The sequence below is a fragment of the Antrostomus carolinensis genome, unplaced genomic scaffold, assembly GCF_000700745.2.
Source record: "Antrostomus carolinensis isolate BGI_N321 unplaced genomic scaffold, ASM70074v2 scaffold48893, whole genome shotgun sequence".
In the NCBI taxonomy this organism is placed as follows: domain Eukaryota; kingdom Metazoa; phylum Chordata; class Aves; order Caprimulgiformes; family Caprimulgidae; genus Antrostomus; species Antrostomus carolinensis.
Window position 1 is genome coordinate 526 of NW_010304050.1, and position 15,019 is coordinate 15,544.

The 15,019-nt window shown below is 37.8% G+C and overlaps 1 protein-coding gene across 1 annotated transcript in view; it reads right to left on the reverse strand.

Moving 5' to 3' along the window:
- Positions 1-1,032: 1,032 nt before the first annotated feature.
- Positions 1,033-15,019, reverse strand: part of LOC104522109 (IQ motif and SEC7 domain-containing protein 1-like) — a gene marked incomplete at both ends in the record, with an annotated part of 15,949 nt that continues 1,962 nt past the window's right edge. Inside the window, 5 exons of the mRNA XM_010164305.2 lie at positions 1,033-1,311; positions 2,649-2,698; positions 10,241-10,417; positions 11,112-11,273; positions 14,758-14,857. Of these exons, the coding sequence (XP_010162607.2) occupies positions 1,033-1,311; positions 2,649-2,698; positions 10,241-10,417; positions 11,112-11,273; positions 14,758-14,857 (768 nt within the window). The remainder of the gene's footprint in view (positions 1,312-2,648; positions 2,699-10,240; positions 10,418-11,111; positions 11,274-14,757; positions 14,858-15,019) is intronic.

Here is a 15,019-nt window from a genome sequence, read left to right on the forward strand (position 1 = left end):
TGGCACATTTAGTAATGATTGCTTAGAAATCTTAGCAAGCCCAGAGGACTTTGAATGAAAATACTGAAATGTCTGAGATTTGTTTCTAACATTTAATGTTTTTGGTCTACTCTTTCATATCCTATTCATCTATTATACTGTCCTATCAAGTAAGTGGAATTCCTTGTAAAGTCTATATTGCTAGTTTTGTGGACTGAAAAAATTTATTTCCAAGCACAAATGTTAACTATACAGTGTATATATATATATTTATATGTATATATTTATATTATATAAAGTTTACTTACGTACTTTCATCAACCATATCAGGTCTACTTATTTTTTTTGCCCATTGACAATAAAAGAGCAAGAATGCAAAACTTGGTTCTGTATCACTTTTTTTCCTTTTTTCATGGACTAAGTTTTTATTATGCATGTAAAATGGCCAAGGGGTTTGGTGTAAAAGGTAGCTTTCCTCATATTCAGCAAGCAGCATGTTTTCAAGGCAGTTTGGAAAGAAGAACTAACCAGATGGTAAGCGTCTGTCGAGTAGGTAAGTAAAACCAGTATCGATTGCACTAACTTGAATTACTTTATTTAGTAACAGCAAGCTTTAAGCTCACACAGCTCAATTAAATTGCTCGTCTAGGTAAAAACTGACAATCTTATTTGTTGCTTCCTGTAAGTGCCTTCGTAACTTCGTTTAAAACTACAGCTATCAGGAGGGTCAACAGGTTCTAGACTATTGTGCTGATGCCGCTGTGTTTGGGCTTGGTGCTGGCAGACGTGGAGGGGGGCGGTGGTGGCCCGTGGTGATGCTGAGAGTGCTGGGGGTGAGCAGAGTGCCCCGGGTGGGGAGGGGGCAGTGGCGGGTGAGGAGAGTGGGTGTGCTGCGCATGGGGGTGCTGCAGGTAAGGAGTGTGCTGGGAGTGCGCCGCGTGCTGGGAATGGGGCACGTGCTGGTGGTACTGGTGTGGGTGCTGGATGTGCTGGGGAGGGTGATAGTGGTGGTGGTGGTGGTAGGGCGGGGGGTTCTGCTGCATGTGACAGTACTGTGAATGGTGAGAGTGCACTTGTGCCTGCGTCTGGCCCTCCGTGATGCATGGCTGAAGGATGCTGAGGGTGTTGCTGATGTGGGATTACTGGAGGGTGCGGAGGTTGCTGTGATGAGCCAGATGGTGGATGGCCTTGGGAAGGTGGCTTTCCCCTTTTACTACCAAATAAAGAACCTAGGAGTGAGGAGGAGTTAGGCATAGTCTGGTGAGGGCGAGATGGACACTCTCGGGTTGATGTAGCTCTTCGGCGCATGTGAGGACTGCTAATGATGGACCCCTAAAAAGAAATTAATAGAAATAAAAATTAAAAAAAATCTTAAAATGTTTAAAAGAAAAAGTTCACACTGACCCACAAACTCCTCCTTCAGTGTTCACATGGGTGGACTACGTTAAAAGTTCTAGGAAAAATTTTATTTCCACCTTCTCTAAGTTGCCAATGAGGCATTCATGCCCTTCTTGGGATATTTTAAGCATTAAAGGTTTTTCTCTCAGTACTTTAATATCGAAAGCTATGACTTTAAATAAGAAAAATGTCACGGAAGACTAACATGACATAAGACCTAGGAGTGTGTTTTTAAAGGAAAAATACATTTTAAAATATTGGAAAAATACCATACTTGCTTTTTTTTTTTTAAACAACAAAAATAAAACTACATTAAATTCAACTTAAATAGTTAAACACACAGCAGCAAATATTACAGTTACAATTCAGATTTCAAAACAGTATTTTAAACTTTTTTTAATAGTAGTTTTCCACTACTATATGCCACAGTGCTGCTTCTCAAGCCTACCTCTTAATTATGTGTTAAATGGAACCATACCATTTTTGCCACTAAAATTTCTATGTGATTGTGTTCTTCTGACCTGTGGTCCAACACTCTCTATTATTTAGTCTGGAATGGTGTATTTAGTTTCTGGAAGTTTGGGGTTTGTATTTTTTAAAAAGAGTTATGGGGACACAACAGTACTTAGGCAAAATGTGCTAGATTTAAACTGCAATCTACCTGAAGCAAACACAAAAAAAAAAAAGTGAAAAAAAAAAGAAAAAAATCTGCAAGCTGAATTCAGAGACATGAACAGTATATATAAATGGTTTGAAGATGAATGAAATCTCATGAAATCCACATTGAATTCACCTGTCTCAATAATTTCTTCCTCCCATGCCCTATCTGTGCAATTCCATGGTGTCATGACTGCATACATTTAGCAATTTAACTTGAAAATAAGCAATGGGAATGGTTGAGCATGAAAGTCAATAGTCGTAGCTAAATATCAAACAGCAAGAACAGTGTACTTTGTAACAAAGAGCAAGTGGGCTTTTAAGCTGGGACCAGACTGAAATGGTGGCAAAAGGACACGTCATATCCATTTAACCATGCTTGCAGGAACAAAGGGAACAAGGTTAGCTCAAACCAAAAATGGCATTGGTCTAAAACAAGCTGTCAGTGCTTTTTAAGCTGGAAGAATACGGAGTGAGTAGCCTAGGCATGCATTTTATTTGAGGCAGGCAGGTTATATGTTAGAAGAAAAAAGAGCAAAAAAATATGTATATAAAAGAAAGGTTTGAAATGCACATCATCACATCCAGCTAGACATCAGTAACTTCCTACTTACTTCCATATTGCTGTCTAGCGATCCTGCACTGCTGCGTCGCCCACGCTTGCCTGCCCAGGACATGCAACACCAGAGATTAGAGACTGAGACAAGACCCGGGTGACAAACAGCTGCTGGTCCTGAACGGCTACAGGAGTCTCTAAACGCAACTAGAGGGGCTGCAGGGGGGACACATCGCACTCGACTGGTACAGCAGCTACTACGGCAGAAACTTGGGGATTTTAAGGCCATTAGTTATATTAAGTTTCTGTACCTGACGGGTTTTTAAGAGGTATTGTTGTTGTGAATCAACTATCGTTAGCGGGGTGTGATTTTTAAAAATCTGTACAACCCTTAAAATACATGTATTTTAGCATCTGTATTTAGTAGTATTATGATGTTGACCAACAACCATTTTAAATCGTTTAATTTCTTGGAATCTAATTGTCTGTGAAGTTTCTTTCTTTAAAGACTGCTAGCATTGATATGCAATTGTGGGGTGGTATTAATTTAAATACAACATTTAATATTGACATGTTCTGAACTTCATTGTGGGGGAATGGTGAGGGGTATTGGATTAATAATTTCATTTTCAGTTTTGAACCTCAGTGGATTTCATATAAACTTCTTTCATGAGGTTTAAAAAAAAAAACTAAACTTAATTTTTGATCAGTGAATCTGGAATGTGTCTTGACATTATGGCTAGATTTTGTTTGTTTAGCTGTGCAGTGCTTTAAGTATGATGGGTTTGGTCTCTGACATTCTCAAACTGACAAAGACATTTGCCTAAAACTACACATGAAACACCAGACTTTGCCTCAAGAGCCAGGATATCTCAGTGGCTTTATATAGGACACAGGATCCCAAATTTTCTTTCTTATTTCACAGGAGAGAAAATAGCATATGGCTGCAGTGGAAATAATAGGTATTTTTGAAAAGACAGCTTCTTGAGCATTGCTTTGCAAAGTTTCCAAGTACTTTACTGGCAGGGTGCATGAACAAAGACAAACTCTGAGGAGTGGTCAGGTTCTCAAAGCTTCTCTAAAATCTGCACGTTTTTAGCAACCTAAGTTTTCTCAGTGCTTTCTCCTTGCTTTCCTGCAAGGCCAAAGACTATCTCCACCCTGCATCTGTACATTGCTGCCTTCAGAATCTTCTACTCTAACAGGTGGTTTTGGAGAGGAATGTGAAGATTTCAGCATCTCTGAACTGATGAGCCACATGCCCTCGCCCTGAGAAGCCCAAAAGGCACAGGGTATCAGAGCTACAGAGAAGAACTTTGGGACTGGTTTGTGTGAGGGACAAAACGGTGATTCCTGAGAAGTTCACCCTTACTTCTTGACAAACCCTTTCTCAGGCCAATTTAGACTACCCGCAAGTCTTATAAGATCAGTATGATCTAAAAATACCACCTCTTGGATCCATAAGCGTAACTTTGATCTGGCTGGTCACGGCATGCTGCCTTGCAACACAAGTTTCTCTGAAAAGCTACAGTTCTTTTTAGACTACTGTAACACTTCCTCCTCTCTTATTATCACCGGGAGTTACTCCTCAGTACAAACTCCTCTACGCTGGCACTGAGGGGAAGGAAGGCATTTGTGGCCAAGGTGTTTTGTTCAACTTGTTAAATTTGTTGGCATTTTGAACAGCTCCCCTAGACAGGCTCTTTGCCAAAAGCCTGGTGCTTCATCTCTTGCTGCAGTTTTAGCCTCAACAAACCCACAACTGTACTATCTGATGAACCCCCCAAGAAAACAGGTTTTGATAATCCCTTATTTTTACTTCTAGTCAGGCTTTGATATTTTTCTGCTCTGCTAACATGATTAGTACTGATTAACCCTCAAATCACTCTTGCTTGCTGATATAAAAACATCGAGGAAGATAGCCATCTCTTAAATTAGCAGTCAGTATTGCAAATAAGACTGGCAGCTGCCACGAGTCGTTAAATGTGGCCAAAAATGAAGGAAAACAGGAAAATCTAATGCCTTTTGCATATGGCAGGAGCCAAAGTCTCTAATAAAATAACCATGAACATGGCATATACGCAGTATATAGGCACAGAAAGAGACAGATGGACTTTTGCTTAGAATAACTTCAGGGCAAAGTAGTACTAGCAAAGCCAAGAGCAAAAGAGAAATCCTACTAAAATGCCCGTGATTCCCCTCAGATAGGCGCTATCACTATAGAGAACACCTTCTTTATTTTCTTAAAAAGAAACTGAACCCAATGCTGCATTGGCCTACAGTGAGATATGAAAGCTATTAAGTAAATCCTCTAGAGCATTCCCCCTGCCAATGTGTGTTTGTACAAGGCTGTTCTCTGGTCTTTGAGATGGCATCTCATCTCCAAAACGCTTCCCGAGAGCTGCAGCGTCCAAATGCATTTCAAGGAAATGGTGACTCGACTAGAACTGCACATACATGTAACTCCGTACTCCCTGATAGTCAACAGCTCTGCTATAAAGCAAGGTGAGATTTACCAAATCTGAAGACCAGTTTTACTTATTATACTACTGACCTACTTGTAATTTTTAAGGATGTTACTTAGAGTGGTTTTTAATTTATTTTTAGAAAATTAAATTCCAGTTAATTTAAATTTTTCTGATTCATGCCAACAATTCATTGATGTTAGATATCAACATTCTTTGTATGAAATCTCTTTAACTTACAGAAGTATACTATGTCCCATATAGGTACATGCATTATATGGGACTAAGAATATTTCAAATTTATAGTAAAAATATTAAGTGAGCAAAATATTTTTAGAAACTTAAACGTTCCAAATGAAAATGCAGAGTTTCATAATCCATTCTACCTTGCAGAAATTGATCTCACAGATGTGCAGATCATTAAGGTAAATGTAAATACTTCTCCGTGCTACTCTGTATTTCTTGAAACTCTGTTGTATGTCAGTGAGATACATTGATACCTAAACAATGTATCATGATCTGGCTTTGTACCCCTTCGGGAGGGAAAAAAGTTTGGAAAAAAAGTTCTAATTTAAGGTTTTGGTAAAGCAAAACTAATGTAGCAGCTCTTATAGCAATGAGTTGTTATATCAGCCTCCCAAGGCTGTGAAATTGGTGTTCCCAACAGCAGCAAAATCTGTAACCATCTAGCTACTGAGTTTATAGCTACCACCCAAGCTGACTTCCTCAAAATTATCTAAAAAATATACTCTAATTATTAATTTAGGGACCACTTTTCAGAGTGAAAAGACTCTGTAATCTTCATATTTTCATCTTGTTTGCTGGGTGAAATAGGTATAATCTTAAGATCACACACCAATTGTGAAACACCAGCTGTGAAAATAGTTTCTTGGCATCTTCAAACAGATTATTCTCAAAATACCGACTAAGCCCCAGGAGATGAGAAAACAGCATGTCCACATCTCACCTTGCTGAGCTCCTCCTTCACTGGAAAAGCAAAGAGTGTCTCTTCCATAAGACAGAGAAGTTGTTGATACAGAGGTGTTTCTATACAGCCTGGGGTGTCTTTGTACAACATACTTGTAAGATGGTTTGGTATCAACATACACAAATCACGAAAGACTTGATTCATACAAATCTGTTTTATTTTCAAAAGCCAGTAAATTCTATCATGCCCATTACCATTCCTATTCCAGTGAAGAACAGGAAATATAACAACAGTGATGAGGGAAGAGACAGGAAAAATCTCTCCCTACTTGGAAAGCTCTCCTAATAAGGGAGGAAGACTGCTAGTGTCCTCTGCCCTGCGCAGCGCACCAAGCCCAGGGCAGAGGAAGAGAAATAACCCAGTGACCTCGCCTGCATCAGGTGAGGGGGAGCCAAGGGACTGCCCCAGCCCGCCACAGACTGACTCACCAGACTAAGGGCTCCTGTAACTGCATGAAGGCAGAGTCTTTTTAAAGGGATCACAAGGCTGAGGAGTTCCACAGTCTTTTCCATTACATTTTGGGACAGAGGAAATTTAAAAAAATACCTTATGGAATTGTTAAAAAAACCCCAGAAGCCTTTTTTGGAAGGTAGAAAGAAACATTTAAAAGTTAAAGGTTGATGACTGAGATTATATGCAATACACAAATATAATTATTTTAATTCTGGAACTACTTTATTTTTTTGGTTTGGGGTTTTTTGTTTGGTTGGTTTTTTAAGTAGTCTCTACAGGTCTGTGATTGTTTTGAGATAGCTCAGGAGATTATGAGACAAGCACAATTTAATTAAGAGTAACCATTATACCATGCTGCACTTCTGGGCAGATTCCAATATTACATTGGTATGCCAGTCGTGTATTACTGGGGCAAACCATAAAATTACAATCTTTAAACCAGTGCAGTGTGTAAATAATATTTCCACCCTACAGGTTAGAGATGTGGGGGATAAAGCTTGATTTCCACGGTGCTCACCACTGTAAACTAATGTGAAAGCACTGGGTCCTCCAGCAACTCAAAGTCACTGGAATTCAGATTGACTAGTCTCAAATCAGTCAAGAAACCTGTGAGAGATACAGAATCAGAAACGCAACCAGTCTAATCCTCCATGATCTGCTCTAGTGACCAAATAATTCTTCCCACATACTAATGGCCATGAGAGGCCTGCACACCTTTCACGTCTTTCTGTAAACCTACTTATCATGTAGTTGTATATGGAGTAACAGGTGAAACGTCCAAAATTCTATTGGAACCTGTAAAACTCAGCTTTAACTGCATTGAAATTTGTCTGTCTTCTAGATATTTTTATGTAAACTAAGAATTCCAAAGTTTGGGACAAATAAATTCAGTTCTTCCTTGACTACAGCTCAAGAATGTGTAATAAAAACGATTTTTTTTCTCTTTTGAGAAAAATAAAGCACTAAATACTTTTGACACATTCACATCTTGGAATAGTTGGTTGCCACATTCTGTTTTTTGCTCCATTGAAAAAACTGTCAGTCCACAATGACCAATACTACCTTTAAAATCAAGAGACCCCCACGCACATCCTTTCTGCAATTACGATTCCAGCTATCACGGCAAATGCACGGAACAGCCATCGGGAAACGATTCCCAGCGCTGTTTCCTGGCAGAGAAATCTTGCCTTTCCTTACGGTTTATAGCTTAGGAGTCAGAATCATTCAGGGTATCAACATTTATTAGATCAAAGAAGCTTATGAATCGTCACTCTTTTCCAAGAGAGAAATTGAAAGTTACTTTCCACAACCACCATTTCCTGCTGTGATACCTGGTAGAGAGTAATGGACTGATTTCTTAAATCATTTTGTCATATACTCATGCAACCAATGCTGTTCAATCACATTTTCTCCTTCACTGAATAAATATTTTACATTTTTCAATTTGTTCTGGCAATGTTCAGTGGCTCTGCCTTACTGCATAAATATGCTACAAGGAAATTTTCTCATGTTTATTACATTTATTTCTGTTTAAATGTAGAAAAGAACTCTCTAAAAATCCACTTTCATCATGCCTTTGCCTACAGAAAGACACATATTCACACACAGTCCCACTACTCTTGCTCCTTCTCCTTGTTGATCCTGTGTTTCACCCACAAAATGAAGAACTGAGGTAACCTAACTCAGTACTCTTTTACAGAAGCGATTTAGTGTGGTATAATCACTGGGATGCAGTATCTTGCTAACTGAAAGAGATTTATTTGTTTTTCTATGGATGATCTCTCTCATTAAAACAAAATCAACCTCACATCCAAGCTATTCACGGAGAAAAGGCAGAAAAGACACGTATAATCTCACTAAAATTATTACATCAAATAAAGCAAATACCAGGTATGTGATTTCTCAAGTCAGTAGCACTGCACAAGACCAAACAGAAACTCTCCATAATTCTCAACTTGTTGAAGTTAAAATTAAGTTTAGTTGGGTTTAACAAACTCATTGATAAACCCTGCAGTCTGTGAGTGATTTCTACTTTTTATTATGGAAAAAAGTTATTTTCAGTAGTAAGCATGCCAACTGTAGGCATGCCCTGTTGAAACGTGAAATGTTTCCATGATTACAAATACTTGCTTATCGCATAAAACCCATGACATGAATTTAAATACATGGCAATGTTTGAAAGACAGGGATGAAAAATTCCCATGGGATGAAAAAAATTAATCACAAATCAGATTTGTGGGTACAAATACCCACTGAACTCACATATTTAACAATATGGTAGTTCTCATTCTAATGAAATAAAAATAAAACAACAACAAAGGATGATGGAAGTATCCTCAAATCTGAGATGTAACAGTGGTGGAGACCAGTGGCTTGATCTAAAATCCATTGAGGCCAGTCAGGCACCAATATTGAACTTCAGTCAGATTTTGGATCAAGGTCCTAGGTCTTTTTAATGAAACAAATAGACATATGAGTATGAAAGCCTGAACAGAGAAGAAAATAATTGAAAGAGCTAACTCTCTACATACGTATATACACATACATATATCCACAAAACACAGGCTATAATTTCAGTTTACAACAATTTTATTTATTACAGCATAGCTAAAAATCTCTTCTTTAGTTAAAAAAGGGGAAAAGATAAGTAGTGTCCACTACCAAACATATACACAGTATTGCAATTATGACTATACTGTAAATCATTACTGCTATCATAGAAACAGATCACAGTATGTAACACAGACCAGGAACTAAAAAAACAAAAAAAAACCCAACAAAAAACCAAAAAGAGTTTGTTTTTTTTTAAATATATATAGTTGCTATTATCCCCCAAAGTACTTTCTGAATAATGGGGATGGTGTTCAGATACAACTTCTTGTAAACAACAAGAATCACATTTAATACTGAAACACAAGGTTACTACCCATGGGCATGCCAGCTCTGTATTACCGCGGCAAACCATAAAATAAAACCATACCAAACTTCCCCTGGCTTTTCCTTCCTAAAAATCACACCACCACTCCTTTCCAGTCTTTAGCAGTATAAATCAGTTAATAAATCTGAAGACAGATCAGTGGTTTTGTGGGATATCAGTATTCTATTCCACTAGGGCTTCCTTTACTATATTTGCAATAGTATTTCACAACAACCTCTTTTGTAAGAATTGGGAACTATGTATCTTGAGTTACAAAACAATAAAAGAGCATCAGGGACACACTGGATCTGAATTACAGAGCTCTAGGCAGAATTTAGTAGGGCTTCACTCAATTTCATTCATCCATGTGGTAACACAGGTACACTTGAGCACAAAATACACAGTAAGTGGTCATTACACAGAGACCAGGTCCTTTTCTTTTCTTTCTAAGCCTATTGGATGAAGGGTAAAAAGCAAAAGGGAAGAAAAAAAGAAAGGAAAACTAAGTGGGTTACACCTAGCACAAGTCAACCATTTTGACACTTATGATAGTCAACCATAAAACACTTAAAATTTTTCCTCTGTCTTCACTCTCCTTTAAAAGTATATACAGCAATCTACAGCGGTTTAAATGCTTTCAAATTTAATAGAACGAGGGTAAAAAACAAACAGCTGTTAAATGTGAACTATGAAAGAGGAGCTATTTAAAATGTTTGAAGTTTCAGTATTACTAGCGCTGGGACCTCACTGAGAGCTGGGCTTTAGACACATCATTCACACGTCTTTGCATGCACTAGTGGGAGCGAGGAAATACAGGCAGTGCTTACCTGCTTCAGACAGGTCCCTAAGGGAGCTGCTCAGCGCGCTTCTCTTCAGCCCCTCCCCGGTCGCGTAGCTGTCATCCAGGCAAGCCCTGTTCAGCGTCCCATTGCCAGAATCCTTTTTCAGACTGGAGCACTGAGACATGCTTGGTCTCACCACACCCTTCTGTTTTTCTAGCTCAGCTGAAACAAAAGAGAACAATTTTGTAATTCATATTTATTGACTATAATGAAGGACACGGCAACATCACAATTTCTGGACGTGATCAGCTGTTACTGTGAATAACAGATAAGAGCTCATTTTGGCACTGTTAAATGCCAGGGAGGAACTTCACCCCTGTACTAACAGCTTTATATTACAACATACAGGATGAAAGGATATTCCTCTTTTGGAAAACCAGAAGGTAAAACTCCTGTTTAGTCACTCATTTAACTTCCAGCAAAATGTATCAATCTGTACCATGGCTACCCTAACTGAGAGAATACAGGAATATCAACATGGAAATGGAAGAAAAATCCAGTGAAACTTATCTGAAGGGCCATCACTGAGAATTTCAGTGATGTGAATTACTCCTACAATTCTTACTGTAATTTGTACTAGAGAACTTACAAATCCACCTCTCCTCTGTCCATTGCTATTTGCAGTTTGTCCAGGCTACATTTCCACGGCAGCTATGCTGCAGTAAATGATAGTCAGTGTGCTCAGCTAGGGCTTAATATATCACTGGGGGTTTTCCCTCCGTCTAGAATCAAAGCCATCGAAAAAACCCACATTATTTTGAACTTCTAAAGAGCTCTAATGGGATATACACATATTCTAGATTTTCTTATTTTGATTAGCTTAAAAATGCTCTATTATATGTACCTTTGTACTTACACTCTATTCTGTGCTTTTCCATTTCTTGAACCTCTGCAATTGACTCCCTCAAATCATCTGTAAACTTCTTCCTGTCCTGAGGATTTGGTGCATTGAAATTTATTAGTACTTTGATATCTGCCCCTGGAACAGCTGATGTGAGCCGAATACCGTTGGGATAATCTAGAAGAAAGAGTCAAGAAAAACTAAGCTTTGATTATTCCAATTACTTTTCTTTTTATATTAAAAAAAAAAAAGAATCCTGAAAGCTTTTTACTAATATTACCATATAATGGACAAAGTCCAAAGGCACAGAATTAGAATGAAAATCCCTAAGATACACTGGAATTGCTTAACTGTCAAGATACTAAATAAAAATAAATTGAAAAATAAAATATAAAATGTAAATAAAAGATAAAATAAAACTAAATATTGAAAGATAGTCTTTATGTAGCTGTTACCCTTACGGTACAATGTACAATAGAAAAGCAAAATCACAGAAAAAAAAATTTTTAAAAATTAAGGGGATGATTCTTGTTTCATGGAACAGATTCCATTACCTGCCTTACTCAATTGTGACCAAGGTTTTGCTGAGTCGAGGTTACTTGAATACATCTCAAATACTAGAAACTGCCTTATACTCAATGTTTGCAGGAAGACAAGCACACTAGCATGTACAACTTTTAATATTTCCTGTTTAGTTATGTTCCCTGAACATTCTACTTTAGGTTTTCCTTGTTTTGGTTTGTTTGTTTTTTTTTAAAAAAAAGGTTTAAATTATCCAAAATTACATACTGGGGAAGTAAAAGGGTGATTCTCCATCCCGCCCCCCTGATTTTGGCCCATATTATGGACATCTTCACAATATAAGGCAGATTTTTCAGCAGACTGTCTTTGCCTCTTTTCTAGCTGCACATCTGAGAACACAAATTTTAACAGCTGGTCACAAATATCTCCTGGATGAGACAGAAGGCTCATTTACAGAAAGATAGCTTATAATGAAGATACATTCTGCTGTACAAAACAGAATCAGCCTTTGTTTGAAGCACAGACGTGTAGGAACAGGGTGTCAGAAAAAAACCTCTAAACGTGCATTCTAATTCACAATGTTTTCTTCTACTCAACTGCCTGACCTTGCTGGTTTGCTAAAGGTCTCAAATACTTGCTTAAGTACTCAACCTGAAGTTCAAGTGCTCCCACGTACTGAAAATTCATTCCCTTAAGAACCAGCAGATGATGTAAGGTAGTCTCTTCCCTCAAAGCCATTAGGTTTCAACAAGACTTAAAAATATTGAGACACAAGTGCAAATGCTACACTTTTTTAAAAGGATATCTTAACTTCCAAATCAGAGTTGCAACTCAAAGGGAAGTAAGTCCATTTACCATTCTCAGGTGAAAAAAGGTGCCAACTACTGCAAGCCTCAAAGGGTACAGAGGAGGAGACAGCAAGAATGTGGGGCTTCTGTCAGGGTCTGATTCAACAACTCACACAGAAGCAACCTGCAGCTGGTCTGCTTCTCCTGACCACAATACAACTGCATCTACCTTCAATCAAACAAGACAGTTGCCTCGAGCTGTCTGCAGCTGCTGTCATTCAGAATACAGCCAAATGGCCAGGAGGGCAGAGGAGTCTGGTGTGAGGCAAGCTAAAAAGGGGGAAACCACAGTGTAACACCAGGTACTGTTTGGAACACTGAACCTGGGTATGCAGGAAACAGCTCTAGAAAATGCACCACTTGGAAAAAAAAAACAAACAAACCTCAAAAAGTTTATGAAACCAAAGAAGGAAACTTGGCAACCCCAAAGTCACATAAATTACCTTTACAAATGAACAAAGAAAGAATTTCCACATACTAAACAAATAAAAATATCTTATTACCAGAGATACTTCTCTACATTGTACTGATTAAGCATCAGGAAGTACTCATGGAAGAATTTATTGGTTTTAGATACGGTCTTTCTGAAGTAATCTGCTCATCCTTTACACTTTGTCTGTGATTTTCACTGAAAACGTAAAACATACCTCCCTTACGGTCTATTTATTTACTAGAGATATATGACATTATTATTCCCTTTTAGAGTTCATCCATCCCTCAACCTAATTCACTTCTATCATTACGAGTCAATTCTTCTCTCATCAATGCCAATCATGTTGTTCAACCTCACCAGTAGCCAAATCAGTATTTTTGTTGCTTCTGCTTTAGTGACACTAAATTTTATTCACTTGAAACCAGCTGATTCTGACAGCTGCTACACACAGAGTTACCGGATGGCATGAGAGCTCTGGCCAAAATACCCCAGAGCTTGCTGGGGCCAGAGATCCAAGACTATGGATTTTACAAACCAAAGGGGAAGAATACTTCTCTTGCCCAACTGGAAAACTGATATTAGAAGTGCAATCAGCTCTTTGATTCACCAAGCTGAATTCACCTTAGCAGCCAAACTACGTCTATTAAAGCACCTCAGTTAAAATGCCTCCAGTTCACTGGGAGGAATTCAACCCTTCACTCCTAGTTTCACTACAGATATTTTTAAGTTTACCTGAGTAAGTGTTTCTACTTTGTATGCTTACGAGATTTTTTTTCAAAATTTATTTAACTTGACATCAGAGGAATTATATATTCTTCTATTTTTAGTAGAATCCAGGATAGAAGTATTTGTCCTTCCTCTCTAAAAATGAGTTTAATATCATATAATTTGTGCACAAAAGAGAGAGAATGAATGTGTATGCATATAAATAATCTGCAGGCTACCTTGCTGCTATAAGCTCTACAAAATCTTCCCTTTTGAAATCTCCAGATGCTTTGACTCAATAACAGCAGCTTCTTTTGAGTGAGATGAGCATCGGAGTGCATTCTCAAGGACAAGTTAAAACTAAGAGCCCTCGCCAACAGAAAAGCACTGAAACTACTGAATGTCACGCTGAACTGTGTGCAGTGTATCAGAAGCTCAAGGTTTGGTTTGCAAACCATGAAGTCAGGTCAAATAAACTGTCTCCCTATGCACCACACAAACAGCTGTGTTCTGCTGCGCTATTACCGATGCTGCGTCTGGGCTGAAAATCAAGGACATTAGCAAACTATTTGCTTTTTGTTGGGTTTTTGTCTGCCAAGACTAAGCTTGACAAGCATTAAAGAAAAAAAGAATATTGGACTGATTCAGATTACAACTCACATAAACAAAAAGTGTCAGAAAACACAAACTTTGATCCAGACTCTCTGCTTTGTATTTATATTGAATGGGTATATGTTACCTAGGCACAAAGTTAAGATATAAATCAGGAAAATAAATTAAATAGTGCTTTGAATTACACATATCATTATAACAGTCTTTATTTATTACCATACATTCAGTTTCAGCTAACTGTACTATTGACTCAGCAACAGATGTATTTGTTTCTCTACAAACATGTTACTCTTACAAGTATTCACAAACAACACATTTGGTTCAAGCTGGCTTCTGACTACAACCAAAAAAAAAATATCTAACAATAGTCTTGCTGTTTCTTATGCTGGCATGTTTTAAACTCTAGGACTAAGTTAAATTCAGAGCACTTTTATTCCTACATTCAGAAACAAGATCTGTCCGTCCCTTTCACTCAAACAATTTTTTAATTTTATTTTATTTATAAATAAAATGGTCATCTAAAACGAGAAGAAAGACTTACACTGGTTCTCAAAAAGAAGAACTTGCATTCCATAAAGGGAAAACGACTGTCGAAAACTGTATGTAACTGAGTTCTTCTTCTTTTGAAAAATCTTGGTCACCTGAAAGTTATCAAGTAAACAAGTGAAATATCCCTTTTACCATATGTATTTGTGGAAAATTATTGTTCTTAAGAATTAGCATATGAGAAAATATTTTATGCCAAAGAAAGTTATACTCTGCCAGAAAATATGAACTTGTAATTCTTTCCTTTCCTTTCCTTT